We start from the raw sequence: 27,977 nt of genomic DNA, 5'->3' as shown, positions 1-27,977 counted from the left end.
GGTTGCTATTTTATACTCCTCGAGTCACTCATCCTTTAAGCAGGGTGGGGCTAGGTGCGCGTGCGCGGTTTTAACACTCCTCCCCAAACTGCCAACTCTTCGCGCAAGCGGGGTAGACTCGCCTTGCCTGGGTTTACGCGTGCGCACTAGCGGGCCTGGACCCGGAAGACCAGACGCCTGCGCAGTGGGGACTACGGTGACAGTTCCCCGGCTGGGACGCCGGCCAGTGATGGCGGAGCTTTGGTCTGGGCAATCCTTGCAGGCTCTGCCGGCCACGGTGTTGGGCGCTCTGGGCGCCCTCGGCAGCGAGTTCCTGCTGGAGTGGGAGGCGCAGGACATGCGCGTGACCCTCTTCAAGCTGCTGCTGCTTTGGTTGGTGTTAAGTCTCCTGAGCATCCAGCTGGCGTGGGGGTTCTACGGGAGTACGGTGACCGGGCTGTATCACCGGCCAGGTGAGACGATCCACCAACTTCCGTAGGCCGGCCACCCCCTCCCCCACCGACTGTACCTTTGGGCTCCCCAGAATCCCCCCAGACTACCAGTGGGTCCCCTGAGAACCTCATCACAACTTAACGCTGTACCCTGACCCATGTCAACATACCATTTCACGCCAGAAACCCCACCAGTCCACCCGTCACATATAAATTCGTTTCAACCCCCGTCAGACAATGCCACTAGTCCCTTAGGGCCTCCACTACACTCTCCATCAAACAATACCACTGGCCTCTAACCTGACCTGGGCTGATGCCTGTTCAGATACCCACCCCCAGCTTGCTGCAGCTCTGGATGTGTTCCTGCCCCCAGGTCTGGGCGGCCAGAACGGATCCACACCTGATGGCTCCACGCATTTTCCTTCCTGGTGAGTAAATTTACTCCTATGTCTACCCCATGCTTAGCAGGCAGAGGCCACTCCTGAGCTGAGGACAGGGGAAGGGAGTTCTCAGGGTAGGAGGCCACCAGCTTTGCAGCAAACCCCAGGGTCTGCACTAGAGCTCAGGCTTCAAGTGACATCGATGTCTGAGCAGCCCATCTGTATGCTGTTCATACAGAAATGTGGGGTGGGTGGCGTTATTGTCACAATTTTAGAGATGTAGTGGCAACTGCACTGTGAGAGATGTAGAGATTCCACTGCACTGTAAGCCCGTCAGTTAGAAAGGCAGGAGCCTCTGTCCTTAGTGCACTGACTGAACTCATCAGGATCAGCCTTCTTATCTGTAAAACATGAACTCACTAATCAGAGCGTTCATTCAGTTGATCTCTGAGCTCCTACCACATGGCAGGGGCCACACTAGGTCCAGAGAACAAGAACAACCCAGGCCCTGCTCACAGGTGGAACCAGAGATTTAAAAAGGGAGGGCAGAACCTAGTGGCGTGGCAGGGCAGGAATAAAGACGCAGATGTAGAGAACGGACTTGAGGACACGGCGGGGAAGGGGAAGCAGGGACGAAGTGAGAGAGTAGCATTGACATATATACACTACCAAATGTAAAATGGATGGCTAGCGGGAAGCTGCTGCATAGCACAGGGAGATCAGCTCAATGCTTTGTGATGACCTAGAGGGGTGGGACACGGAGGGTGGGAGGGAGGCTCAAGAGGGAGGGGATATGGGGATATAAGTATACATACAGCTGATTCACTTTGTTGTACAGCAGAAACTAACACAACATTGTAAAGCAATTATACTCCAATAAAGATATTTTAAAAAAAATTTTTTTAATAAATAAAAGGGGAGGGCAGCAGTGCAGAGGCAAGGGTCATCAGAGCTGGTGTCTTCCAAGTCAGACACCTAAGCTGAGGGCAAAGGCTAGGGGTGTACCAAGCAAAGAGAATGGACAGAACAAGGCCTAGAGGCAAGAACAAGGGTGACATATTGGAAGGATAGACAAGGCTGTGACGCTGGAGCTCAAACATAAAGAAATGGAGGGACCCGGAATACCCTATCCCAAGTCTCAAGGAGCTATTGGACTCAGCAAAGCCATGGCCTGATCGAATTTGCTTTTATAACTGCCTGCTTCATGGCAAATAGGTAAAGGAGCCCAATAGAGAGGGCAAGAGGCCAATTAGGAGGCCTGCCACTGCACAGGTTTCTGTCCTTGGCAACTGGCGAAGGATGGGAGCACCATTCACAAAGTGGAGAAGCAGGAGGAAGAATAAGTCTGCAGAGGACAGTGGTGGACCCAGTGAGGGCTGTGGAAGCTCAGCAGAGAGGTCTAGGTTACAGTGTGGACTTACTGAGCCCAGCTCAGCCCCCACAAGGGGACTGTTGTGCTGTCCGTGGAATAACCCCTCTTCTCTTCTATCACTTTCAGGGAAACAGCAGCAAATGAACCTCTTAAAACCCACAGAGAATAAGGGAAGGCAGCAGAGGGGTCTCCAGGAACATCACCAGGTCTGCTGGCTCCCACACTGGGTTCTGCTGCTGCCCAGACCCCAGGGACGACTGCAGCGGGGGTAGAGGTTGGGGGTAGGGAGTATGCCAGTGCTTGCAGGGCTGGGCCTTCACTGCCCTTGGTCTTGCCTCCAGCAGCCCCAGGCATTGGGCCAGTAAAGAGTTTGCCTGTACCCTGATCTGGGTAGCTTAAGGAGAGAAGGCATGCTTCTCCTTTCAGGGGTCAGCTCAGAAGCCTCTGGGTTGGGGATGGCAACAGTCCATTTTCTGTCTTGGCTTTTTCCTGTTCCTCTTCCCATCCCCCTGGGATGTGACCCTGTAGAGATTTGTCCCTGGGAGGAAGCCTGAGGTTGACCAGCTCTGACATTTGTAAGGCAGGTCTGTTTTCCCCTAAGCCTTGGGTTTCCTTTATTTGGTTTTGCTTTGTTGGCAGGGACCCAGGGAATCCTGGCCTGGACACAGCCTTATATTTTATGGTTACTTAGCTGGCCATTCAAGTGTAAGACAGTGGACACCAAACACCCACCTCCTTTGGCTCATCCTGAGCTCTCCAGATGTGAGTCAGGCTATATAAGTTCTCTTTTCATTGTACTCATATTCCTCTTAACCCCTCCCAGAATGAAGCTGGGTACCTAAAAGTGGCTGAGTCCCGGGGGTGACCTCCCATCCCCACTGCTTAAGTGCCTGTGGGGTTGTGGATCTGTACCCCACCCCTCAAAGGGACATACTGAGCAGTTTAGTGCAAAGCGGCCCCATTGTGCCCTGCAGCCTCACCACTTCCCATCTTGACCTGGAACCGGAGGAGCTTCGTTCTAAGAGCCCACAAACTAGGCAGGCCTGCCACTTCCACAGTGAGCCAAGGGAACTTCCAAAGGTATAAGTGGCAAACACCAGTTCCTGAAAGCAGTGTGGCCCTAGACCTGCCTCCTTCCCTGATGGACATACTTCTGCCTGCTTCTGCTGGGCCAGCAGCTACCTCAGTGTCCCACTGCTTGCTTCCTCTCTGTTAAATGTCACATTTCCATCTGGCAGCCTTTGCCTAGGCTGTCTTTGCAGAGTGCACTGGAGTAGGACTATGCTGAGCTCATGCACAAGTACTCCGGAGTATCTTCTGGCTGGTGGGATGATGGTTCTGCAGCCCCAGGCCTACCCACTGACAACAAACACCACACTCAGAATTGGTCCCACCTTTCACCCCAGGCTCAACTGAGGATGTGGCTTATTAAACATGGAAGTGCATCAGCTGTGTGGTTATTGACAGGACAGTGTGCATGCACAGGGGAAACTGGAGAGGGAACACCCTGGGGGCTGTTGCCCCTGAGCACCCAGAATACAACTTGCAGAGCTGGAGAGACGATGCCAGCTACCTGGAGGAGCAGTGGTGGTGCCCAATAGGGGCACTCTCCCCTTTAGTTCTTATAGACCTGCCCCTCTCAAGGGGAACCCACTCTGAGTCTGGGCCAGGAAGGCAGGCATTGGACTGACACCCCAGGAACCCTGTGGACAGAGAACAATGAAGCTAGAACTCTAGCAAGCAAGAAGGAAGGAAGCTCATTTAATGTTTTATTTTTTTTAGGAGTCAGTGGAGTCCAGTAGTAAGTCCCAGGGACGAAGGTCAGCCCAGGATAAGGCAAGTCTGGGAGGAGGCCCAGCCTGCCCTACAACAGCCCTGGGGCTCAGAACAGGTGGTGAGCCTGGCATGGCTGGCTACTGGGCAGCAGGCTGGGCCAACTGGAGAATGTGGAAGAATGAGTCCATGCCCCCCTCAGCCATCCCCAAGTTTACACACGGGCACCACAGCCCTACTAGGCCAACCCTCTGTGAGTCAGGAATCATCCCTGCCCAGGAAGAGGCAACAGTTTGAATTCATGGGAAGTGAACCAGAGGAGGTAGCCGGCACTGCCCAAGGTAATGACTCTTTGCAGTGTGAGAAACCGTGGTGAGGTAGGTTGGGCAGGCTTTCTCCTCCCCCTAAAGGTGAGCCTTTGCTCCACAGGCAGCACCTGGCAGAGTGGAAGGGCGAGGTGCCAGAACTGATGCTTCTCCAGCAGGCAAGAGTGGGGTCAATGGGACCGTGGGCTGGTCCGTCACTCAGAAATGGGGTCTTGAAGTTGCAAGTGGCACAGGATGAAGTGGGAATAGGTGGTGTGACCCTGTCACCCAGACAACCAGTACCAGCCTCCACCTAGCCACCTACCCCAAGTGTGTTCTGCCTCAGCTTCCTGACTAACCCCTTGTAGAATGCCCTCCAGGGTAAGGCTCCTGGAGGAGAGGGCCCTGCTCCAAGTCATCCTCACTTAAGGGTATAATAGTTTGTGGGCACAAAGGGCATCTTGCTGACCATGGCCATCTGCTGCTTTCGCCGCACCTCTACAAGCAGCAGGGTACCTGGCCGACTGTACTCATAGGGCACATAACCCATCGCCACATTCTTCCTCAGGCAGGGTGAGGGGCAGCCACTGGTCACAGCACCTGTCCGGGCAGACGCCATGTGTCCACACCACCCTGCCAGCCCAGAGTCCCCACCCTCCTAGGGAAGAGACAAGGGCTCTCCAACTTCCCTGGTCAACCTACCAAGCACGGTACCCTCTGTACTCAGGATGGGGTCGTGCGCCCGCACAGGAGCCCCCTCACACATTAACCCCACACGCCTCCGCTGCACCTTGCCCTTCAGCTGGGGAACAATGACCGAGGCTCCTGGGAAGTCCATAGCAGCTCGGCGGCGCTTCCCTGGAACATGACACATCAGATTTAAGCCACAGTCCGTAGGACCCCTGACCACAGGAGGTCCTAGTGACAAGGACCCCAAGTGACATCTATCCAGCATCAAGGCCCCTTCGCTCAAGCTGCCCCTGGACCCCATTCCTCCCCTGCAGTGCAGTCAGCCATCCACCTACTGACCCCTGGTCTTGGAGGCCATGTTCCCCACCTCAGTCTGCTGAGGGTCCTCAATATCTACTGGGCAAAGCCACTGTGGTACCTTCAGGAAATGAAGGCTCAGGGAGGCTGTGCCACTTGCTCCAGGCTACACAACCTTGGAAGCAGTCCGGGGTTGGCTGGTCTCATCAAGGGTCACTCCAGCCTTCAGGATCCCCTCCCTGAGCGCTAGCCCAGCTCACCCAATGTCCAACTGAGGCTGCCTTCCACAGGTGTGGTGTGTTCGTCAATGTCGTTCCCATACAGGCAGAGGCCTGCCTCCAGGCGCAGGCTGTCCCGGGCTGCCAGCCCTGCCAGCTTCACCTCTGGGTTTTCCAACAGAGCTGTTGCCAGGCGGACTGCCTCTGCTGCCAGCACCGAGATCTGCAAGGGACACCAGGGAGCAGATGGGCTGCTGGCCCCAGAGTCCTATGCCCTGCACTACCCTGTGCCCACTTCTTGACAAACCTCCACACCATCCTCTCCTGTGTAGCCACAGCGGGTCACACGGCAGCCAGACACACCAAACACCTCCATCACAGCACTGGTCATGAAGGGCAGTTTCCTCAGATCATCTGCCACGCCAGCCTGTAGCACCTGGGCCGCAGTGGGGCCTGGGCCCAGGGAGCCAATAACCAAGTGTCCAGGTCCTGGTGCCCCAGAAAGCTGGATCACAGCCCTTAGGGACCAGAACAAGCCCTGAGCAAGCCCCACTCTGTAGGTGGGAGAAGATGCTCTTGCCCACAGCCCATGGAGCCTTGTGGCAGGTAGAAGGAGGGCATGATACCAAACTTAGAATTATGGTGCACCATCCTCACCTTCCCCCGGCGCAGCGCGGCCTCTGTGCCAAGCAGTAGAGGAAACCTGGAAGGCAAAGGTCAGCTCCAAACCCAGCCTGGCCCACTTACCTTGCAGGGCTAGCAAGGCATTATCCATCACCTCCAGGCCCACATCGCTGCCCATGTTCTGAAGCTCCCTAACCTTGTCCTGAAAGGAAAGAAATAACCACATTTGCTCTGGGACCCCTTACTGAGCACCTACCACGGGCCAGGTGCTGCAGAGCTCGGCAGAGTAGGCTGGTTTCCATCTTAACAAGGTCATACAACTACTAAGTGGTAGGGGTGACTCAAGCCCAGGTCTGCTAGCTCTAACACCAGGCTCCAGGCCCTCCATCCTCACCAGAGGATGCTCACTTAGGGGCCAGGATCAGCTTCACCTCCCCACCTCCCCCACTTCCCCACCACTGAAACTTAGCATGCTCCAGGGAGGGCCCGCTCTGGCCCACTGTTCTTTCAAAGAGCCATTGTCTGAGCTCCTTATCCATTCCAGGTCTGTCCTGGAAAACAAGGATGCTGCTCTGTGAACAAGGAGGACAGGGTACCTGGGACGCAGAGGGGCTATACCTGCATGAGGGTCAGGTCCTTTTCCCAGCAGCCAGCATTGGACACCACATACAGGTGTCCCTCAGAGGTGTTGGTCACAATCAAGTCATCTAAGATGCCGCCAGCCTCATTGGTAAACAGCGACAGTGTTCCCTAGCATCAAAGTGGAGCATCATTGCCTCCAGGTCCAAGAGGCCAAGGTCAAGTGTGAGTCAAACACACCCCTGGGCCCACTCAGCCACCACAAACTCGTGAACCCTCGTGCATAGTGCTGAGGGGTGGCAGTGCAAGGAGCAAGGCTGGGTCAGCCCAGGCCCCTGCACAAGCCCAGGGTTTTTGATCCTCATACACTGAGAAAGGTTTCACCTCTTCCCCACCTTGGGGGACACCTCCCTGATCTGGTGGGGCCTCTGCACCCCTCCCCATTCAGTAGAGAGAGCCCCTCTCACACTTAACCCACCATACCTAGGACTTGCTGCTTCGTCCCACCCAGACCTAGGACAACTCAGTCTGTGCCCCAAACCCCAGGACAGAAGCTTCAAAGTCTATGGGAATTCCCTGGTGGTCCAGTGGTTAGGATTCGGTGCTTTCACTGCTGAGGGTGAGGGTTCAATCCCTGGTTGGGGAACTAAGATCCAGCATGGCCAAAAAAAAAAAAAGAAGCAGCAGCAGCTTCAAAGTCTATCTTGATGATCCCATGTGCTCCACAACAACCCTCCAAAACACTTGAGGCTGGCTGGCCTCAGCCTCCCCACTGGATGGACAGTATAAGAGCCTGAGGTTAAGAGGTCACATGAATCACCTGGGGATCTTGTTAAAATGCAGGTTCTGATTCAGCAGGTCTGAAGAACTGGCCTGAGAGTGTATCCTAACAAGCTCCTATGTGACGATGAGGCTGCTGGTTTACAGACTACGCTTTCGTTTTTCTTTTTTTTTTGGCCGCGCAGCTTGTGGGATCTTAGTTCCCCAACCAGGGATTGAACCCAGGCCCTCGGCAGTGAGAGCACAGAGTCCTAATCCTAATCACTGGACCGCCAGGGAATTCCCAGGACTACACTTTAAATTGCAAGGGGTTTAGCAGCATGGAAGGTCACAGAACAGGACATGAACCTGGGTTTCTGGCCTCCCAGCTTGATGTGGTGGGGATGGGATAGGACCCTCCCTGCAGATGGCTGGGTGTCTGGACATGACTCAGGGACTCCGTCCCCCAAGAACAAAAGCCCTGAGAAACTGTGTCTGATCCATCTCTGTGCCCCTAGGCCCGAAGCAGGGACTCAGACTGGTTTGCTGGCTTATGACTAAGAACACTCATGGAGCAGAAATAAAAGAGAGGCCCGGGCTTCCCTGGTGGCACAGTGGTTAAGAATCCGCCTGCCAATGCAGGGGACACGCGTTCAAGCCCTGGTCCGGGAAGATCCCACATGCCGCAGAGCAGCTAAGCCCGTGCGCCACAACTACTGAGCCCACGTGCTACAACTACTAAAGCCCACGCACCCTAGAGCCCATGCTCCGCAACAAGCCAAGCCACTGCAATGAGAAGCCCGCGCACTGCAACGAAGAGTAGACCATGCTCGATGCAACTAGAGAAAGCCCGCGCACAGCAACGAAGACCCAACGCAGCAAATAAATAAATAAAATTAAAAAAAAAAAAAAAAAGAGAGGCCCACCTGGTTTGGCTTTAGCTCTGCAATATCTCCAACCACTAGACTTTCCATCAGCTTCACCCGGTCATGGCCAAATATCTTGGTCTAGGAGAGATCAAAAAGCCTCAGGTCACTGCAGTAGCTACAGTCTGGAAAGCCACGGGGCTAGGAGGCATCCTCCCTGCCACCCACAGCACAGTCCAATCCAGCCAAAGTGCCTGACTAGTCTTTTGGTTCTGAAAGTGGCAGAAGCCCTACTTTCTGACTCCCCCACACCCGCCAAATACAGAAGAGATGCACTCAGGGAGGTTAGGGAACTTGAAAGGGCCCAGCACCTTCCTGAAATACCACCTTTTCCAAACCAATACCTAGGACAGTGGATGACAATGAGTGGCAGCCCTGGAAAACCCAGGACGTTGAGGCACTCCACTAAGTGGGAGCAGGCTAGAGAGATGAGACAGGAGATGATCAAGAGACCCTCTGAGTCAGTTTACTGAGGGCCATAGTACATTACACCCTTGAGACCTCCAACTCTTATGAGAGGGCTGCCCTTGGAATCCAGCTCCCAGCAAAGAAAGCCGAGGGTTGCACCATTGTGGACGGAGAGGAAGCCCTGGCCTAGCAATCAGCGCACTCCCCTGGCTCACCTGCAGCATGTGGGACACGTCAAAGAGCGAGCAGTGCCGGCGTGTATGCAGGTGTGAGTCAACGTGGCTGTCCCGGTACTGCACAGGCAGATTCCAGCCTGCGAATGCCACCATCTTCCCGCCATGGGCCAGGTGGAAGTCATAGAGTGGTGTCCTGCGGAGCACGTCCTGCGGGCGGCCGGGCTCAGTGCCACCAAGGCCCCAGACCCCAGCCCTCTTCCTCCCCCACCCTCCAAGATTGGCACCACAACCCAGCACCCTCTATCCCACCTGTGCACTACTGAGAGAACGGCGCAGGGCCGAGGGGAGCGCCTGGAGACACGAGCGCAGACGGGACATCATGCTCCCAGCCCACTGCATTGTTGCCCGCAACTGGTGCAGCCGACGCACAGAGGCCACCACTCTGCCAGGCACGCTGGGAGATGTAGTCCAGGCCCTGCTTAGATAGGTCTCTCCCCCGCCCGGGGGATCAGAAGAGGGAGTGGGCAGCCCCAAGGGCAGGCGCAGCTTTAGAGCACACAGTGCATTGACTCCCAGCTGCAGGGAAATAGCCCCGGGCGCTTCCATCTGATCAGGGCAGATTGGGCGGTTGGAGCCAGTTAAGCCACTCAGAAATAGAGCTGGGGGCTAGACCTCCCCCTGCTGACTGCCCTGCCTCCAAAGGGCCAAAGTTCTGCAAAGGGCTGAAAGGCCTGAATCACCAGTTTAGGACAATAGGAGTGTAAGGTCACATGGGGGGATGGGAAGGGGTGGAGAGGGCACAGGAGGGTGGAGTCAGCCCGGCAGGCAGAGTGCCACAGTAACCTGGCCTCATGTGAGGGTCTCCAGCTCTCTCACTGGGCAAACATAGGCAGCAAGCACAGTGATGCATTCCACAAGTATTTATTGGTCTTGCTGCACACTAGGCCCTGTGCTGGGGACACAGCTGTGCAGGAAGCAGGGTCCCTGCCATCCCAGGGACCTCCCCCCTCACTCACATACACACTGAGGACTGCTACTCCCTGAGCACAAGACTGATCATTACCCTCTTAGCAAAAGCTGAATGGGGCTAAGTAAATGACCCTGCAGGCAGATACCACCTGCAAGAACTCTGATAGGTGACATCAGAAGGTGGCCACCAAAAAGTGGCTGCCCTTCCCCTAGAAAGCTGTTGAGCCACACAAACATCCAATTTTCCAGGTCCAACACATGTTGCAGTACTGCCTCATAACAGCCCCCAGAAGAAAGCAAGTAAAAAACAGAGAGAAGCAGGATTTTCTCATAAGGAGCAGCAGCCTGTCTTATTCAGCTGCTGGCCTAGAGTTGTAGAAAACCTCAGCCTCTTAAAAGACACCAATGAGAACTCTCACCTGGCCCCCACCACCACCACCACCGAGGTTGATCTCTCATCACACTGAGCATGGCTCTTAGATGGGGGCAACTGGAAGAGGGACAAGGATGTGCTTTGGGCTCTGTCAGATGGCAGACAGGTCCCAGGACTCATTTTCAGGCCCCAGCCTTGCCCAGGGCACCCGCCCAGACCCGATGGATGGGGGCAGACCCATTTGAACGCACATCCAGGAGCCAACTTAGGGACCAAGGGACTCAGGCTGCCCAAATTCCCAGCTTTGTGTGGCTCCCTAGGCAAGCAGCAGAAGAGTTTAGATAGGAATTTTCTTTTTGTGGGCATAATACAAAGGGAAAGAAGACCATTAGGGGGCGCAGAAGGAAAAATGCGGCTCCTGTTTCTCCCTCAAGCTTCCAAACTACGACTGCCAAGCTATAGCAGTCTTCCAAGGCTAGACAGAGCAGGTTCTAGTAGGTTACCCCAGCCCACTGCACTCAGGGTGAGGGAGCAGGCAGAAGACAGGAATGTGCATGTTGGCAGGGGAGACAGAGGGCACAGGGGGATTCTTAGCAATAGAACTGGAGTGTTTTTAGGGAGGGCGAAGGAGGAGTTTTGGGTTGCAGTCAGGTGAGGACAGAGTGTATCCCCTCCAGGAGTTCATGCTAAAGCAACAGTGAGCCCCCAAGAATCTTGACTCTGTGAACATGGTCCCGACAGAATGCGCATGCAGGCAACACTCGGAATGCACAGGGACAGCACTTCGGCCTCTGATGGCCCAAACCGGGCCTGGATGGGCACGGAAGGCCAACGTCTTGGCTAAGGGCCACAGCTCAAGTGTAGGAGAGCAAGTTCAGGTCATAACAGCCATCCACCTGCAACACAAAAGACCATCAGATCTGACCCATTTAGGCCAACGGGAGCCAAGCAGAGGGAAGCAATCACTCACATCAAAGCGGCCGATCCTTGTGGAGGTGTGACTGGCCCGGATCATCTCTGTCAGCGCCCACATCTGCTGTACCTCGGAGGATACCCTGCTGGGGTCTGGGAGACCCTGCTCCAGAAGGAGGGGTCAGTGGCCATGGGTCTCTCCCCAGCAGTGCCCTTAGAACTCCAGATAGGCCAAGTTGGGCTATGGGGCCCTCCAGCTGACATTCCCAGATGACTTGTGAAGCATGAGGATGGGGCCTGATGTGGAGTAGGTGGCCCGGCCCCACACAGAGATGCCTCAAATCCCAGGAGGAAGGTGCACAGAGTGAACCAAGGTCCCTGGGTCCAGCCCCAGATTCTTGCAGAAAGGGGTCCCCTTGGGCCTGTGCTGGACACCAGAGCTGTTCGCACATGGTTCTTAGCCAGGGTGAGGGCTTACCTCAAGAAGGGGAGCAGGCTGATCACAAGGCACTGGGTGCGAGAGCCACTTGGGGAAGGTCACGGAAGGGCTCTGCAAAGCAAAGGCATACTGCCCTGAGGCGGGCAGAGTAGGAGAGACCTGGAACCAGATCCCAAGGTCCTGAAGGCAGAGAGAAGGGCCCCTGAGCCCCAGAAACTGGGAAAATCCTGTTTAGGTCCCAGGGGCAGAAGACTACCTAAGCTCTTCTGCTATGCAGAAGGAAGCCCCACGAAGACAAGGAACAGAAGTATATCTGGGTACCTGAATGTTCCAGATCTGAAAAAGGTAGGTAGCCCCAAAGGTCAGGGGATATGGGGACATGGCCTCACCTCTCATCATGAGCTTCCAGCATTCCCACCTGGCTAATTTCCAAGAAGGACTCCTTCTGAGTCTCCCCATCCTTACCCATCCACTCCCACCTGTAACCCCAGGCCTCCCAGCCATAGCTAGGAGCCTCCTGGAGAAAGGGCCAGCAAACAGCTCTGAGCTAGTCACTTACCTTTGGTCCCTGCTGGTAGATCTGCAGCTCCTCCACTGTGAAAGACAACCACAGTGGTGATGGCTGTCGCAGAATCAGGCGTAGTTCCAGTACTTTGCCCATGTCACACAGCATCTGACACATACACACAAGGACCCACCGAGGCCCCAGCTCACTGCCCAGGAGCCAACCAGCAATGAGCCAAGGTGCTTCCTCCCCAGGCCTTTGAGAAGGAAACAGTAGTTCCTCCACGGCACTTGCCCAAGAACCACAATTCAGGCCAACCTTGCCCACCCCTCTTCCCTCATGGTATCCTGGCCCAATCCCCAGGCCTCTTGTGAGCCCTCATCTGGGCTGCCCTGGCCATGCTGAGTCCCAGCTGACCTGGTGCTTGAACAGCGATACATACTCCTGAGCTCCCTCCTCACTGTGTGGGTCAGGCATCAGGCAGTAGTCCCGAAGGCAGGTCACCCACTTGGCTGGAGTGTGTGTTGAGGTGTGCTGGCGAACACGGATGGTCAGAAAGGCTGTGTAGTAATTCTTAAACATGATCTCCTGCAACTAGGGCACACACAACCCACCACAACAAATCAGACCTAGTCCCCGGGCCTGAGGGGTTCAAAAGCACCATCTCTTCCTCCACTTAGGAATGTACTCTTCTACCAATCTAACAATATCAACAAGAATCCACTGGGGCCCAAAGAGATTTTGCCTTCCTAGAACTCACAGTCTAAATGAGCACGTCATGCAAACAAACCATGACCTCGGATCTTGCCGCATGTCCAAGATGCTGCAAGTGGTCAGAGCCCTAACTCTAGATGAGTCAGAAAATGTACAGATGAGTTCATCAAGTGGACCATGAAAGGTAGAAACTGTAAAGTAGCATAAACAAAGGAGCACCAAGGGGTGACAAGACCTGGCATACCCCTGGAACAGAGAGTGGTTCAGCCTAGCTAAAGCAGTTCTCATCACTGGATACTCATCAGAATTACTCAAGGAGTGAATTCCCTGGTGGTCCAGTGGTTAGGACTCGGTGCTTTCACTGCCAGGACCTGGGTTTCGATCCCTGGTCAGGGAACTAAGATCCCACCGTGGTGAGGCCAAAAAAACCACCACCACCAACAACAACAACAAAATACAACAAAACAGAATTACTCAAGGAAATTTTTTTTTTTTTTTTTTTAAATATAAGTGTACAGGCTCCACCCCAGACCTACTGAATCAGATTTCCAAGGTTGGGCCCTGTAATGAAGTCTCCCAGCTTAGAGTAAGCAACAGCTTGGGGGAGAACCACACACTACAGGACAAAATGCCTGGGGCCGAGAAGCAAGTAGGGCAAAGACACAGAGTGGCTCTGAATGCCAGGCCATTAGAAAGTGGACTTTGCCCTCTGTGTTGAGGTCTTGCAGTGTCCAGTCACTCTGCCAGCAGATGTGGAAAGGCAACTGGAGACTGGAAACTGGAGCCCCTGGGAAGATCCTGATGAGGGATGATTTGAACCTGACCTCCAGCAGGGACTGTAGGAATGGGCAGGAGGCAGGTTTGGGGGTAACTCATTGTCTAATGATACCCAGCCAGTGGCCAGGGACAAAACGACCTCTCACCTCTATTAGGTTCAAAACTGTATTTCCAGCACCTAACCTACTATCTCGGCACTTCCGTGTCAGCGCCATTCTGGACATTGGGGAGAGACGTTGAAGAGAACAGAAGAGGAAGCTGCATTCTAGTAACTGTGTATTAACTGAAGGAATAAATAAATGGTTAAACTGATTCGTATGGGCGAGGTACTGCAGAGGCTTTCGGTAAACGATTAAATGGCTGGGACACGCCCGAGTTCCCAGATAAGCCCCGCCCAGGAGCCCCGGTCGCGCCCACTTGCTTGCTCACCTCGAAGGGCGCGACGCTGGGGAAGGTGACATCGATAACCAGCACGCCAGGCCGGCCTTGGGAGGTCCGCACGTCGCCCACCTGCAGGGCCACAGTGCCTTTCACATGACAAGGGACCGACACGCGGGACATGGTGGCAGCGGCCGCGACAAAGTAAGACCAATGGTCCTTCCCGGCGTCCCCAGCCGGGCCGCAAGAACTACAACTCCCGAGAGGACTCGCGCTCGGCCAGCCCAGCCAATCACCGATGCTCGGGGCGGGCCCGGATTCGGAAGTGCCTGCGGAAGTGCTCCTTCAGCCAATCACCGAGCGTGCCTTAGAGAGCCACCAGGGACCATGCCCAGAAACGGCCTAGCCGTTCTGGATCCGGTTAGTGCTGAACCTTCTAGGTGCCCTGAGGTGTCAGTCGGTTACTGCCTCTGTGCAGGGCGGGCGTCAGTTAAAGCACATAAAGCCATGAGCATGAATGAGCATAGTGTCTGGACGACACTGGTTGCAAAAATAGATATTAACCCTTTTTTTACGTGCGCGAAGGATTTGAAGAAGAAATAGCCAATAGCCAACAAGAAAAGATAAATAGCCAATATGCCCATGAAAAGATGCTTAACATTATTATTCATCAGGGAAATACAAATTAGAACCCCACACACCCACTAAACAGACTAAAATTAAAAACTGACAAAACTGGAACCCTCATGCATTGATAATTTCCTGCCACTTTGAAAAGCAGTTTGGCCATTCTTTAAGAACTAAATTTATACTTAAAACATGATCCAGCCATTGCACTCCTAAGTATTTACCCAAGAGAAATGAAAGCATATGTCCATCCAAGGACTTTATTCATAATAGCCAAAATTTGGAAATAATCCAGGTGTCCAGCAGATGAACAAATGAACAGATTAGCTAATTGTGGTGTATCCACACAATGAAATACTACTCAACAATAAAAAGAAATGAATGAATCGACAGGCTATCAATAGATGAATGGGTAAACAAAGTATAATTACACAAAATGAAATTATTCAGCCTTAAAAAGGAATGAAATTCTGGCACATGCTTCAACAAGGATAAACATTGAAAATATTACACTTAGTGAAAAAAGCCAGACATAGAAGAACAAATATTATATGATTCCGCTGATGTGAGGTACCTAGAAGAGGCAAATTCATCTAGACAGGAAGTTTAATAGAGGTTGCCAGGGGCTGGGGAGGGGGAAGTAGAGAGTTATTGTTTGACAAGTACAGAGTTTCAGTTCAGGATGGATGGAAAAAAAAATCTGGAAATAGTGGTGATGATTACAAAGCACTATGAATGTACCTAAGGCCAATGAATGATATATACACTTAAAATGAGTAAATGGTAAATTTTATGTCATGTATGTTTTACCACAATAAAAAACAAACAAACAAATGAACAACTGACATACACAATACCACCACTGGATTTCAAATGCACTATGTTAAGCAAAAGAAGTCAGACCAAAAAAAAAAAAAAAAAAGAAGTCAGACCCAAGTGAGTTCATATGGTATGGTTCCACTTACATGAAATTCTAGAAAAGTCAAAACTAATATAGAGTAATATAAATCAGAACAGTTTTCCCTGGTGCCAAGGGTGACTGTGAAGAAGTACAGGGGAATATTTTGGGGTGACAGAAAGGTTCTATGACGTGATAGGCTGGTAGTTATATTTGTCTAGACATTTGTCAAAATTCATTAAACAATGCTTAAGATATGTGCATTTTATTGTATCTAAATTATACCTCAATTGGGAATTCCCTGACAGTCCAGTGGTTAGGACTCTGTGCTTTCATTGCCGAGGGCACGGGTTCAATCCCTGGTCAGGGAATTAGGATCTCACAGGCCGCACAGATTGGCCAAAATAAATAAATAAGTAAATAAAAATTGGTTAAAAAAAAAAAATATATATATATATATACACACACACACACCCCAATAAAGAAATTTAAAAAAAAATAAAATAAATTATACCTCAATAAACATGTTTTTAAAAGAAAAAAATTAAACATCATATTTATTATCATCATCATCCTTCCAGATACTTGTAGAAACAATGCCTCAGAAATTGTCACTTAAGCCTGTTTTATGGATAACAAAGCTGAGGCCAGATGTGGGCCAGTGACTTCCCAAGCCAAGAAAGCAATATGAAGTAGAGCTGGAAACAGAGCCTCTTTTGGACTCCTACCTCATAGGTCAGACCCTCCAGGCAACAGTCATCTTTGGTGACCTGTGTCTTCTCTGTGTGAGGGGCTCCAGAGACACAGGCCCAGTGTAGCTCATAGGATTCTCCTAGTGGGGCATCAAACAGACACGAAACCAGGATTCCAAGCCAGCCCAAGGAACAGCCTGGAGGAGCTGAGCCTTCCCAGCCCAGACCTAGAGACCTCCAGTGACAGAAAACTTTCCCTGCCTCATCATAATTTGTAACCTGTGGCTTCTGGACTGGTCATTGTTATCTCCATTTTGTTTTTTAATATATTTATTTATTTATTTATTTATTTATTGGCTGCATTGGGTCTTCATTACTGCACATGGGCTTTTCTCTAGTTGCGGCGAGTGGGGGCTACTCTTCATTGCAGTGAGTGGGCTTCTCATTGCGGTGGCTTCTCTTGTTGCGGAGCATGGGTTCTAGGCACACAGGCTCCAGTAGCTGCGGCACACGGGCTCAGTAGTTGTGGCACACGGGCTTAGTTGCTCCGCGGCATGTGGGATCGTCCTGGACCAGGGCTCGAACCCGTGTCTCCTGCACTGGCAGGCAGATTCTTTTTTTTTTTTTCTGACATCTTTATTGGAGTATAATTGCTTTACAACGTTGTGTTAGTTTCTGATGTATAGCAAAGTGAATCAGCCATACATATACATATATCCCCATATCCCCTCCCTCTTGCATCTCCCTCCCACCCTCCCTATCCCATCCCTCTAGGTGGTCACAAAGCACCAAGCTGATTTCCCTGTGCTATGTGGCTGCTTCCCATTAGCTATCTATTTTACATTTGGTAGTGTATATATGTCAATGCCACTCTCTCACTTCATCCCAGCTTACTTCCCCCTCACTGTGTTCTCAAGGGCAGGAGGATTCTGAACCACTCTGCCACCAGGGAAGCCCGCTATCTCCATTTTGACTCAGACAAATGATTCATTGCCTGGGTCCCTCCAGATTCCTGAGGGTTTCCCTTTTAGGGAGCCACCACCCCCCCATAATGGAGCAGAGGTTTCCCTAAATCCCAGAGGACTATAGCCCTCCTGAGAATCAGGAGGATACAGACAGGCTTTGGTCTTCAGGCCTCAGCTCTGAGAGCAGACACAGACCCATGTGGCCCCTCATTGCAGATGAGTCTCAAGATTGAAACAGGAGGGAAGGGTGCAGGGCACAACCTTTGAAAGAATGACATAGCCTGAGGACATGACATAAACTGATTAGTACCAAATGGGTCCAAGATGGCAGACAAGTCGACTTCCACTAGACCTTGAGCCTCAGTATACAGCTCATTGTAACACATCAGTAAGCTGACTGACACACCCACAGAGCCATGGCAGTCCAAGGCCCACCATAAGTATCAAAAAGTGGGTGGTGGCCCAACTCCTGGAAATCCCCACCCTTTCTCAAAATAGCTGGAATACTCGCCCCACTCATTAGCCTATGCAATTACCCACCCCTATAAAAATTGATAACCCATACCCTGGTGCTCCTCTTGCCTTCTGAGATGGCCCACTGTCTGTCTGTGGAGTGTGTTTCTCTCTAAATAAATCCACTTCTTACCTATCACTTTGTCTCTCACTGAATTCTTTCTGCAATGAGACATCAAGAACCTGAGCTTCATTAAATCCTGAAACCAGGTGTGTGATCTCAGTTGGAAGACTGTGAGTTTTCCCCGGCTGCATGGGTTCGAGTCCCAGTCAGGCTTTTGGCTGGGTTCCGAGTCCCAGTCTGAGGTGCACGGTTTCAATATCTCTCTGGTGAACAGCCACCTCCACTCCATATATATATGGAGAGAGAGAGAGATCAATTGAGAGATTGAGATTATAAACTTATAAACTCTTTGCTCATGTGATTATAGAGGCTGAGAACTCCCAAGATCTGCCATTGGCAAACTTGAAACCCAGGAGAGCTAATGTGTAGTTCTAGTTCAAGTCTGAAGGCATAAAAACCAAGAGAGCTGATGGTATAAATTCCAGTCCAAAATCTGGCAGTCTCAGAGACCCTAAAAGAGCTGATGTTTTGGTCGTACCCCAAAGGCTGGAAAAAGAACAATATTCCAGCTCAAGCAATCAGACAGGAGGGGTTTCCTTTTACTCAGCTTTTTTGTTCTATTCAGAACTTCAACTGATTGGATGAGGCCTACCCATATAAAGGAGGGTAATCTGCTTTACTCAGTCTATTCAAATATTAATCTCAAAAACTAAAAGAAAGAAAAAGAAAAAAACAAGTGTTAATCTGACACAGAAACACCCTCAGACACACACCCAGAATAATGTTTGGCTAAATGTCTAGATACTCCACGGTCATTTCAAGTTGACACATAAAATTAACTATCACACAGTGTGTTGTTAAATTTCCACATATTTGTGATTTTTGTTTTCAGTTTTCCTTATCTTATTCATGTCTAGTTTCATTCCATTGTGACCAGAAAGGAAAAGATACTCAGTACGATTTCAATCTTTTTAAATTTATTGAGACTTGTTTGTGGCCTAATATATGGCCTACTCTGGAGAATGTTCCATGTTCACTTGAGAAGAATGTGTATTCTGCTATTGTTGGGTGGAATGTTCTGTATATCTCTGTTAGGTTTAGTTGGTTTACAGTGTTGCTCAAGTCCTCCATTTCCTTACTGCTCTTGTCTGGTTGTTCTATCCATCATTGAACATGGAGTATTGAAATCTCCAAATATTATTGTAGAACTGTGTATTTCTTCTTTCCATTCTGTCAATTTTTGCTTCATATATTTTGGAGCTCTGTTGTAAGATGTATGTATGTTCATAACTGTTATATCTTCTTGCTATATTGTACCTTTTATCAATATTTTCCTTCTGTCTCTTGTAAACTGTTTTGATTTAGGTCTAATTTGTCTTACAATAATATAGCCACCCAACTCTCTTTTGGTTACTATTTTAATGGAATATATTTTTCCACCCCTTACTTTCAACCTCTTTGTGCCCTTATACCTAACGTGAGTCTCTTATAGATACACATAGATAGACCTTTTTTAAAAAAATCCAATTTGGGGAATTCCCTGGCAGTCCAGTGGTTAAGACTCCACACTTTCACTGCCGAGGGCCCGGGTTCAATCCCTGGCCAGGGAACTAAGATTCCACAAGCCACACAGCGCAACCTAAATAAATAAATAAATATTTTAAATAAAAATACTATATATACATATGCCATCTGAATGACCAAAATATATATTTCTCCTATATATTTGGTCTTCATCTACAGTTTCTGGTTCACAGCTCTTAAAACCCTTGGAATTTTCTGAGAGACAAGAGCAATGGGTTAATATCTGGTCTCTTGTCCTGTCCTCAATTCCTGAAAACTCTTCAGGGAAAGTGACTTTTGGATCCTGGTCAAGGGTGGGGGCTGATTGCCAGGAGAACTTTTAGTCCCACTCCCCAGACCTCCATGGAGGGGAGAGGGGCTGGAGGTTAAATCAATCACCAAAGGCCAATGATTTAATCAATCATGCCAATGTAATGAAGCCTTCATAAAACCCCAAAAGGACAGGGTTCAGAGAGCTTCTGCATTGGTGAACATGTGGAGATATGGGGAGAGTGATGTACCTGGAGAGGGCATGGAAGCTCCACACCCCTTCCCCATGCCTTGCTCTTTGAATCTCTTCTTCTGGCTGTTGATTGGTATCCTTTAATAATTGTTTTATAATAAACCAGTAATCTAGTAAGTAAAATGTTTCTCTGAGTTCTGTGAACTGTTCTAGCAAATTAGTCGAAATTGAGGAGCAGGTCTTGGGAACCTCTGATATACAGCCAGTGGGTCAGAAGTACAGGTGACAACCTGGAGTTGAGATTAGCATTGTAAGTTGGAGGGGGTCGTCATAAACTCAGTTTGTGGCCATTTGGTTAGAAGCACAGGTAACAACTTGACCTGTGTCTGAAGTGGAGGGCAGTCTTGTGGGACTGAGCCCTTGACCCATGGAATCTGATTCTATCTCTGGATAGATAGTATCAGAATTGAGTTAAATTCTCAGACACCCTGTGGGGAAGCCTCCACACACATGTTGGAATTGGGTTCAGGGAACCCTTATTTATTCCATTACTGCCTTTTTAAAAAAATTTAGTTGATCTTTTGTAGTGTATCACTTTGATTCCTTTCTTTCCTTTTTTGTATATTTTTAAACTATTTTCTTAGTGGCTTACTTAGGGATCACAACTGATATCTTAAATTTATGACAAGCTAGTTTGAATAATACCAACTTAGTTTCAAGAGTTTACAAGTACTCTGCTCCTATACATCTCTGTTCCTCCCCCTTTATATTGTTATTGTTACAAATTATATCTTTATACATTTTATGACTACTACCATGGATTTATAATTGTTTTATGCATTTGCCTTTTAAATCATGTAGAAAAAAGAGAGAAATTACAAATCAAACCAAAAGTATCATGATCTTGGCTTTTATATTTACCTATGAAGTTACCTTTACTAGTATCCTTTATTTTAAATTATGGCCTCAAGTTACTATCTAGTGTCCTTTCATTTTAGCCTGAAAGATTCCCTTTAGCATTTCTCATAGGGCAGGTCTACTGCTATATCGTTGTTTATTTTAAATAAGCAAATAGGGACATCCCTGGCAGTACAGGGGTTAAGACTCCCAGCTTCCACTGCAGCGGGTGCAGGTTCGATCCTGGGTGGGGGAGCTAAGATCCCACATGCCTGGCAGAGAGGCCAAAAAAAAAAAAAAGCAAATAGTTTAAATTTTCCTCAGTTTTACTTTCCAACACATAAACATCTATAAATATAACTCACATAAAATCTCTCTTGAGTCCTCAGTTATAAGAGTGTACGGCCTACCGCCCGGAGCCAGTGAGGCTGTGAGGGGGTGCGTCTCGCCGCCCCTGGCCCACCTGGCCGGGTGTTGGGCGCTGGGCGGCATCACCTGTCTCGGGGTGCCCAGGATAAAGGTAGCAGTAATGCTGATGCTGGCAAGCAAACTGAAGAGGGATGACGGTCTCAAAGGGTCCGGGGCGTGAGCCACAGCCTCTGACTCCACTCGATGGGTTTCTGTGAGAGCAGGCTGCTTGTTAAAGAGGTTGCAGAACTTGTTGCTAATTTACCTTGTACGTGTAAAGTGTATTTTCCTGATCCAAACAAGCTTCACTGTTTCAGCTGTCACCCCAGATGAGGGTTACTACCAGGGTGGAAAACTTCAGTTTGAAACTGAAGTTCGGGGACTTCCCTGGTGGTCCAGTGGGTAAGACTCTGTGCTCCCAATGCAGGGGGCCCAGGTTCGATCCCTGGTCGGGGAACTAGATCACACGTGCATGCCGCAACTAAGAGTCCACATGCCGCAACCAAAGGATTCCGCGTGCGGCAGCCAAGACCTGGTGCGGCATCAATAAATGAATGAATGAATGAATGAAACTGAAGTTCCCGATGTGTACAACATGGTGCCTCCCAAAGTGAAATGCTTGACCAGGATCTGGCACCCCAACACCAAAGAGACAGGCGAAATACATCTAAGTTTACTGAGAGACCATTCGACTGATGGCACTGGCTGGGCTCCCACAGGGACACTGAAGGATTTTTTTTTTTTTTTGGCCGCACCACAGGCACACAGGATCTTAGTTTCCAACCAGGGATCGAGCCTGTGCCCCCTGCAGTGGAAGCTTGGAGTCTTAACCACTGGACCACCAGGGAAGTACCACTGAAAAACAGTGTTTAGGTATTAAACTCTTTGTTTACTGATCTTTTGAATTTCGATGATCAACTGAATATTGAAGCTACAGAACATTTGCAGGACAAGGAAGACTTCAGCAATAAAGTTGAAGACTACATTAAGCATTATGCCAGATGACAGGAGGAGAAGACTGCAGGGCTGTGGACTGTGCATTAGAAGTTTGTCTCCAACTGAAACCAACAGGGAGCCTCCTCCCCAGTCCTCGTGCTCCCCTCAGTCACGCTGGGGCGTCGGAGTCCTGTGACCATGTTGTCCTGAGGAAGAACCTCTTCACAACCACCCACTGTAGATGGAGAGTTCCACATAAACACAACAAGGAAATGTGTGTGGGGTTCTAAAGCATTGTCTGCTTAACATGTTTACTTTTTTGGAACTGTACTGTATAGGCTGTTGATAAGATTCTCGAGAAGTTGTAATGAACTCAACATTGAGGCTAGAGCTTGCTTCTCCCCCTTTTCCCAAAGTCAGTTCCCTGCACAGGTGATGCTAATGATGTGCTCATTGTAGTTCACAGACTGGCGATTAGAAACCTGCTACAAACTGTGACTGGATGCAAATTCTCTTAGCTCCTTCCATGGATGTTGGCCCTGCCTAGACATCGTGAAGCTTCCCAGAATGCATAGTCATTCACTGTAGATCTCTTACTGAAATGCATATTTTATTTAATGTAAGTATATTTTGGAACAGATTTGTAATTTGTATGATTTAATGCTTTAATTATTTTTTTCTATTCTCAGTTTGTATTTTCATTGTATAGAGTAGACAGGAAGATGTTGGGGCAAGCAACTATTGAAGAGAAATTTTTTAAAAATATGAAAGACAAAAAAAAAGAGTGTACGTGGTTTTGAGACTAAAAACTTTGAGACCCACTGTTCTAGAGTTTATTTCTGGGAGTCAAATTGTCAGATCATGGCTATGAGAGAATGCATATTCTTACATTTAATCAATAACATAAAACTTTGGGACTTCCCTGGTGGTCCAGTGGTTAAGACTCCACATTCTCAATGTAGGGGGCCTGGGTTCGATCCCTGGTCAGGGAACTAGCTCCCACATGCATGCTGCAACTAAGAGTCCTCATGCTGCAACTAAAGACCTCCCATGCCGCAACTAAGAAGTCCACATGCCGCAATGAAGATCCAGCGTGCCGCAATGAAGGCCTGGCTCAGCCAAATGAATGAATGAATGAATAACTAAATAAATAATCCCACATGGTGCGTGGGGTGGCCAAAAAAAAAAAAAAAAATCAAACTTCTTCCCAAAATGGTTATATAGCAATAAGCAATAATATTTTAAAACTGCATCTCTGGCCCTGCTTTTATAACTCGTCTCTTACACTCCTCTCTCCCCTGCTCTGGCCACATTGGCCTCCACACTGTCCCAGGCTCACAGGTTTATTTCCACCTGTTTGCTCACTGTCTCATTTCTGTCACTTCTCAGCCCTAATCTCTCCTCACCTGACATCATATTGCACATTTGTTTATATGTCTGATTGCCCTCCAGAACAGCACTGTCCAACAGAAATATAATGTAAGCCACAAATGTGGGCACACTATGTAATTTTAAAATTTTTGGTAATGTTAAAAAAAAGTCAAAAGCAGGTTAAATTATTTTAATAAGATATTTTATTTAACCCAAAATACTCTAAATATCATTTCAATATAAAATCAATATTTAAAATGTTAGATAGTTAACATTATTTTTTTACTAACTGTTTGACATCAGGTATGTATTTTACACTTACAGCACTTCTCAATTCAGACTACACATTTGAAGAGCTCAATAGCAGCGTGTGGCTAGGGGCTACAGTATTTGACAGCACTGCTCTAAAATGTAAGCCCTGTAAAAGCAGAGCTTGGTCTGTCTTGTTCCTGGCTAAATCCCCAGCACCTAGAACAGTGCCCGGCACATATTTTATATTCAATTAGTGTTTGTTGAATTCGTGAATGAATAGAATGGCTTTGTACTCCTTGGCAGCCTTCCGTAGGACAGGTCCCAGCCCTCTGAGAACACATCATCTGTCTGGCAACCATCAGGCATAGTCGGACAGCAGTGTCACCTGCTGGGGAATGGGGAGTCACGCACCCATGAGAATCAGGCACCAGGACTCAAGGCTGGTGGAGGGGGCAAAGGCAGGAGGTGGGCTTTGGATGCCTGGAATGCTATTCCTTACCTGAGTCTTGGACCCTCAATTTTCCAAAAATCTTTCCCAGACCTTATCTCCTAGTATTACCAAGGTAACTATCATATTAAGAATTCCATCAATAATAAGACTTACCTGGTGGCACAGTGGTTAAGAATCCACCTGCCAATGCAGGGGACACTGGGTTCGAGCCCTGGTCCGGGAAGATCCCACATGCCGCGAAGCAACTAAGCCCATGCGCCACAACTACTGGACCATGCCAGGCTCCCTTTTGCATGGTCTACACCGGAACTCTGGAAATGGCTGCCTGAAAGTCTCCTACAGGCCAGCCCTCTGCCCAGTCCTTTTATTTTTTATTTATTTATTTATTTATTTATTTTTGGCTGCATTGGGTCTTCGTTGCTATGTGTGGGCTTTCTGTAGTGCGGCAAGCGGGGGCTACTCTTGGTTGCGGTGTGCGGGCTTCTCATTGCGGTGGCTTCTCTTGCTGTGGAGCGCAGGCCCTACAGTGCACAGGCTCAGTAGTTGTGGCCCACGGGCTTAGTTGCTCTGTGGCCTGTGGGATCTTCCTGGACCAGGGCTCAAACCCAGTGTCCCCTGCATTGGCAGGTGGATTCTTAACCACTGAGCCATCAGGGAAGCCCTGCCCAGTCCTTCTTAACTTCTGTTGGGTTTAGACCTTTTGAGAACCTGATGAAAGTCAACCTCCTCCAAGATTACACTTGCACATTCGCGCACGTGTGTGTGCGTGTGCGCACACACACACACACACACACACACACACAAGTTGCTCGTTTGTAATGTTTGGAGATCCAGAAAGAGTCAGTATGTATAAAATTGTACTAAATGGGGATTTCCCTGGTAGCCCAGTGGGTGAGACTCTGCGCTCCCAGTGCAGGGGGCCAAGGTTCGATCCCTGGTTGGGGAACTAGATCCCGCATGCATGCCACAACTGAGAAGTCTGCATGCCGCAACTAAGAGCCTGCATGCCACAACGAAGAGCCGGCACAGCCAAAATAAATAAATAAATATTTTTTTAAAGTTGTACTAAATAAACGGCACCTTTGTCTAACGGCATAGTGGGTCTACAATAACCATCAAGTTTCTGATCCAGGTGGAGAAATCTCCTAGCAATGTTGAATGAACAAAGCAGAATAATAATAGTAACAATAATAATTACCACTAACACTTAATTTAGCATTTACTATATGCCAGACACTGTTCTCTTTATGCTTGTGTTCTTTCCTTATTCCACTCCCCTTCAAGGTAGAAATCACAATTATTCTAATATTACAGGTAAGAAAATGAGTGGAAAGTTTCAGTAACTTGCCCAAGGCCATATATCTGATGAGCGGCCATACTGGGGTTCAATTCTGGCAGGACACCATGTTGTATATAGAATCTGGTCTGAACTCCATGATTTTTTAAATTTAATAAATATTAACTGAGCACTGTTTTTCACATGGGCATACAGCAGCGAACAAAAGTCTCTGCTCTCTTTTTTTTTTTTTAATATTTATTTATTTATTTGGCTGTGCCAGGTCTTCGCTGCAGCACGTGGGATCTAGTTCCCTGACCAGGGTTCCAACCCAGGGCCCCTGCATTGGGAGCACAGAGTCTTAACCACTGGACCACCAGGGAAGTCCCTCTCATAGAGGATTCATTCTAGTGGAGGAGATAAGACAAATAAATCAGTTTACATATGTCTCCTAGTGATAAGCACTCTGAACAAAACAGCAAGTAATACATCCAGAATACTCTTGCCAGGATTCAGCCAGGTCCTTTGTTAAAAGCCTCCTGGGGAGTTCCCTGATGGTCTAATGGTTAGGATTCAACACTTTCACTGCCATGGCTGGGGTTCAATCCCTGGTCAGGGAACTAAGATCCCACAAGCCATGCAGCAAGGCCAAAAAATAAAAATAAAAAAGCCTCCTGGATCCTAGGGCAGACAACAACAGTTCTTTCCTCATCTCCTACCCTGGGTTCAAAGTTGCTGGTTGGCAGCTGGAGGTGGCAAGAAAGTGACTAACAAGTCCAGGCTCTGCCTAGAGATGACCACACTAGGCAGCTTACCAAAAGCCGTAAATGAGTAGAAGAGGGATTCAGTTTCAAGGTGAACCAATTGGGAGGGCTGTGCTGGGTAGGCAGTGAAGGTTGGGAGGGCATGAGATTCAGGCAGGACCCAGAAGTATGGGCATGATTTGGACTTGAGCTATGCTTACTTAGCTCAAGCCCTGGTATATAATAGGTGCTTAGTAAATGTGGTGAATGACTGATAGAGTTGATAAATGAAAAAAACAAAACAAAAACAAAACACACACCCTTGTATTGATGGGTGTGTGTGTGAATGAGAGCTCAGAACTTCAAAAGCTCCCAGAGGCCCGCAAGTTGGCAGCCAGACCCATCTGGATGAGCAGAAGGCAGGGGGGCAGCAGATACTGTTGGGGTGTGCGTAGAACAGCCCAGCCCTGGTGAGTGCGGGTCTAGCTTCTCAGCTGGGTCTGAAGCCACCCCTTCTTTTATACTATCTCCACTAAGATGATATGAAGTAGCTCCCAGGAGGTGGCAGGGCAGATGGACCCCTTGAGGCTCCCTAGCCCAACCTCTCAGGCTCGAGAGGGCAGCGCAAGTCAAGATGGCCAGGAGCTGGCCCATGGTTCAGCCAGTTGGGGCAGAACCAGACTAGAATTTCTCTGACCTTAAGTGCACTTCAGGGGGTTCTAGCCTGGAATCCCTGCAAGCACTGCAGGATGTTTAGGGACTCTTTTAAATTATAGGCAAGACTGTGTGTGTAGGGAGTGTTTGTCTGGGAAAGTGTCAATAGCTTTTTCAGATGATGGAGGTAAGGAACGCTGGGGACCCTGCCACAGGGAATGAAATCCATGGTACCCCCTTCCTAGAGTTGGTCTCCAGACAGGCTCTATGCTGCCTTCCCAAACATTGGCTGGCAGGCCCACCATCTCCCTTGGGGCTTGCCATGGAGTACTCAGCCACTTCCATTCCAGAACGTGTGTGCCCAATCAGGGGGTGGCAGGAAATAAGACTTTCTCCGGTCCTTGGGGGCTACTGGGTACAGCTGGGAGCTTGGAGCAGCTTCCTGCAGCTGCTGGGGACAGGGAGCCAAGGAATGCTTGCCTGTGTTTCCCTGGCTTTCCTGGGACCTGCTGTCCTGCCACTGAAGTCACTGGGCCTCACCAGGCCCCACTCCGGGCCTCACTGTTGGTACATTTTATCCCATTATGAAAGGAATCTGGAACGAGTTGACTCTAGTGTTGGGCAATGCAGGACCAGCAGGAGGCTGCCCAGCTGGCTTATCTTGTCAGTTCCCCTGCCTCCTTCCCTGAGCTCCCCGTGCTTGGCCCCAACTCCAGACCATTCTGCTCAGAGTCAGGCAAGTTCCAGCAAAGTCTAGGATGCCTGGTCAGGGCCTGCTCAGGCAGTCACCCCTTCCCTGTTCTTGTCCATCTGTCCGGGCCTGGACAGGCTCTGCTACTGCTGAACCCTTCCTGGGAATTCCCCAAGCCAGCAGGAAACTAAGCTGCGCCCCTCCCATAAGACCCAGCTTCTGTGACCCCTACTCCATATACTTCCTCAGACCAGGCCAGGCTGCCTGACCCCCCTCCATATACCTCCTGGTTTCTTGTGTGCAGCTTTCCCTGAGGAGCTGGAACGCGTGCTTCTCTGTTGCCCTGGCCATGACTTCTAGTTCTCTGCCTTTGGCCTTCTTGCATGTCTGGGAACAGAGTACGTACTCAGTAAAAGGCTTTGTTATTTTATTTATTTATTTTTTTGGCCACACTGCGTGGCATGTGGGATCTTAGTTCCCCAACCAGGGATGGAACCTGCTCCCCCTG

At 49.5% G+C, this 27,977-nt stretch overlaps 3 protein-coding genes and 1 pseudogene across 18 annotated transcripts; 2 read left to right on the top strand and 2 right to left on the bottom strand.

Moving 5' to 3' along the window:
• The first annotated feature begins 4 nt into the window (after nt 1-4).
• Nucleotides 5-8,306, top strand: TCTA (T cell leukemia translocation altered). Of its 14 annotated transcripts, none has more exons than XR_011075614.1 (5): nt 5-452; nt 757-859; nt 2,310-2,389; nt 3,966-4,019; nt 7,947-8,306. XR_011075614.1 is itself a non-coding variant. In XM_068557185.1 (4 exons), the coding sequence occupies exons 1-3, from the start codon at nt 230-232 to the stop codon at nt 2,350-2,352; spliced, it is 369 nt and encodes a 122-aa protein (XP_068413286.1). In that variant the 5' UTR covers nt 5-229; the 3' UTR covers nt 2,353-2,389; nt 7,947-8,306. The 14 variants fall into 14 exon arrangements, 9 of the variants coding, with proteins under 9 accessions (XP_068413286.1, XP_068413285.1, XP_068413284.1 ...); XR_011075612.1 differs by having other exon boundaries at nt 2,310-2,945; XR_011075613.1 differs by lacking the exon at nt 3,966-4,019 and having other exon boundaries at nt 2,310-2,945.
• Nucleotides 3,926-9,720, bottom strand: AMT (aminomethyltransferase). Of its 2 annotated transcripts, none has more exons than XM_068557172.1 (9): nt 9,248-9,720; nt 8,978-9,145; nt 8,355-8,435; nt 6,709-6,840; nt 6,214-6,292; nt 5,774-5,919; nt 5,509-5,689; nt 4,964-5,119; nt 3,926-4,861 (listed from the first exon to the last, which is right to left on the bottom strand). In XM_068557172.1, the coding sequence occupies exons 1-9, from the start codon at nt 9,542-9,544 to the stop codon at nt 4,683-4,685; spliced, it is 1,419 nt and encodes a 472-aa protein (XP_068413273.1). In that variant the 5' UTR covers nt 9,545-9,720; the 3' UTR covers nt 3,926-4,682. The 2 variants fall into 2 exon arrangements, with proteins under 2 accessions (XP_068413273.1, XP_068413274.1); XM_068557173.1 differs by lacking the exon at nt 6,214-6,292 and adding an exon at nt 6,124-6,169.
• A 123-nt stretch (nt 9,721-9,843) lies between these two features.
• On the bottom strand, nt 9,844-14,237 carry NICN1 (nicolin 1, tubulin polyglutamylase complex subunit). Of its 2 annotated transcripts, none has more exons than XM_068557175.1 (6): nt 14,057-14,237; nt 12,554-12,730; nt 12,191-12,304; nt 11,671-11,742; nt 11,251-11,355; nt 9,844-11,176 (listed from the first exon to the last, which is right to left on the bottom strand). In XM_068557175.1, exons 1-6 carry the CDS (start codon nt 14,186-14,188, stop codon nt 11,135-11,137), a joined length of 642 nt encoding a protein of 213 aa, XP_068413276.1. In that variant the 5' UTR covers nt 14,189-14,237; the 3' UTR covers nt 9,844-11,134. The 2 variants fall into 2 exon arrangements, with proteins under 2 accessions (XP_068413276.1, XP_068413277.1); XM_068557176.1 differs by having other exon boundaries at nt 12,554-12,670.
• A 6,979-nt stretch (nt 14,238-21,216) lies between these two features.
• Nucleotides 21,217-22,100, top strand: LOC137774015 (NEDD8-conjugating enzyme UBE2F-like; annotated as a pseudogene).
• Nucleotides 22,101-27,977: the final 5,877 nt, after the last annotated feature.

The sequence above is a fragment of the Eschrichtius robustus genome, chromosome 12 (genome assembly GCF_028021215.1).
Source record: "Eschrichtius robustus isolate mEscRob2 chromosome 12, mEscRob2.pri, whole genome shotgun sequence".
Classification (NCBI taxonomy): domain Eukaryota; kingdom Metazoa; phylum Chordata; class Mammalia; order Artiodactyla; family Eschrichtiidae; genus Eschrichtius; species Eschrichtius robustus.
Note: the sequence above shows the minus strand (reverse complement) of the source record. Positions and strands in the feature narration are given on the sequence as shown.

What these genes read in the sequence shown, in the direction of transcription:
- NICN1 (XM_068557175.1), bottom strand. Translation starts at nt 14,188, where the DNA reads ATGTCCCGCGTGTCGGTCCCTTGTCATGTGAAAGGCACTGTGGCCCTG. An exon ending in CCAGCGTCGCGCCCTTCGAG is followed by an intron (nt 12,731 to 14,056) that starts GTGAGCAAGCAA and finishes TGTGTGCCCTAG; the next exon opens with TTGCAGGAGATCATGTTTAA. An exon ending in TCTACCAGCAGGGACCAAAG is followed by an intron (nt 11,743 to 12,190) that starts GTAAGTGACTAG and finishes TTTGCTTTGCAG; the next exon opens with AGCCCTTCCGTGACCTTCCC.
- AMT (XM_068557172.1), bottom strand. Translation starts at nt 9,544, where the DNA reads ATGGAAGCGCCCGGGGCTATTTCCCTGCAGCTGGGAGTCAATGCACTG. An exon ending in ACGTGTCCCACATGCTGCAG is followed by an intron (nt 8,436 to 8,977) that starts GTGAGCCAGGGG and finishes GATCTCTCCTAG; the next exon opens with ACCAAGATATTTGGCCATGA. An exon ending in CAGCCTCAGTTGGACATTGG is followed by an intron (nt 5,120 to 5,508) that starts GTGAGCTGGGCT and finishes GTCATGTTCCAG; the next exon opens with GGAAGCGCCGCCGAGCTGCT.
- TCTA (XM_068557185.1), top strand. Translation starts at nt 230, where the DNA reads ATGGCGGAGCTTTGGTCTGGGCAATCCTTGCAGGCTCTGCCGGCCACG. An exon ending in CGGGCTGTATCACCGGCCAG is followed by an intron (nt 453 to 756) that starts GTGAGACGATCC and finishes ATGCCTGTTCAG; the next exon opens with ATACCCACCCCCAGCTTGCT. An exon ending in TCCACGCATTTTCCTTCCTG is followed by an intron (nt 860 to 2,309) that starts GTGAGTAAATTT and finishes TATCACTTTCAG; the next exon opens with GGAAACAGCAGCAAATGAAC.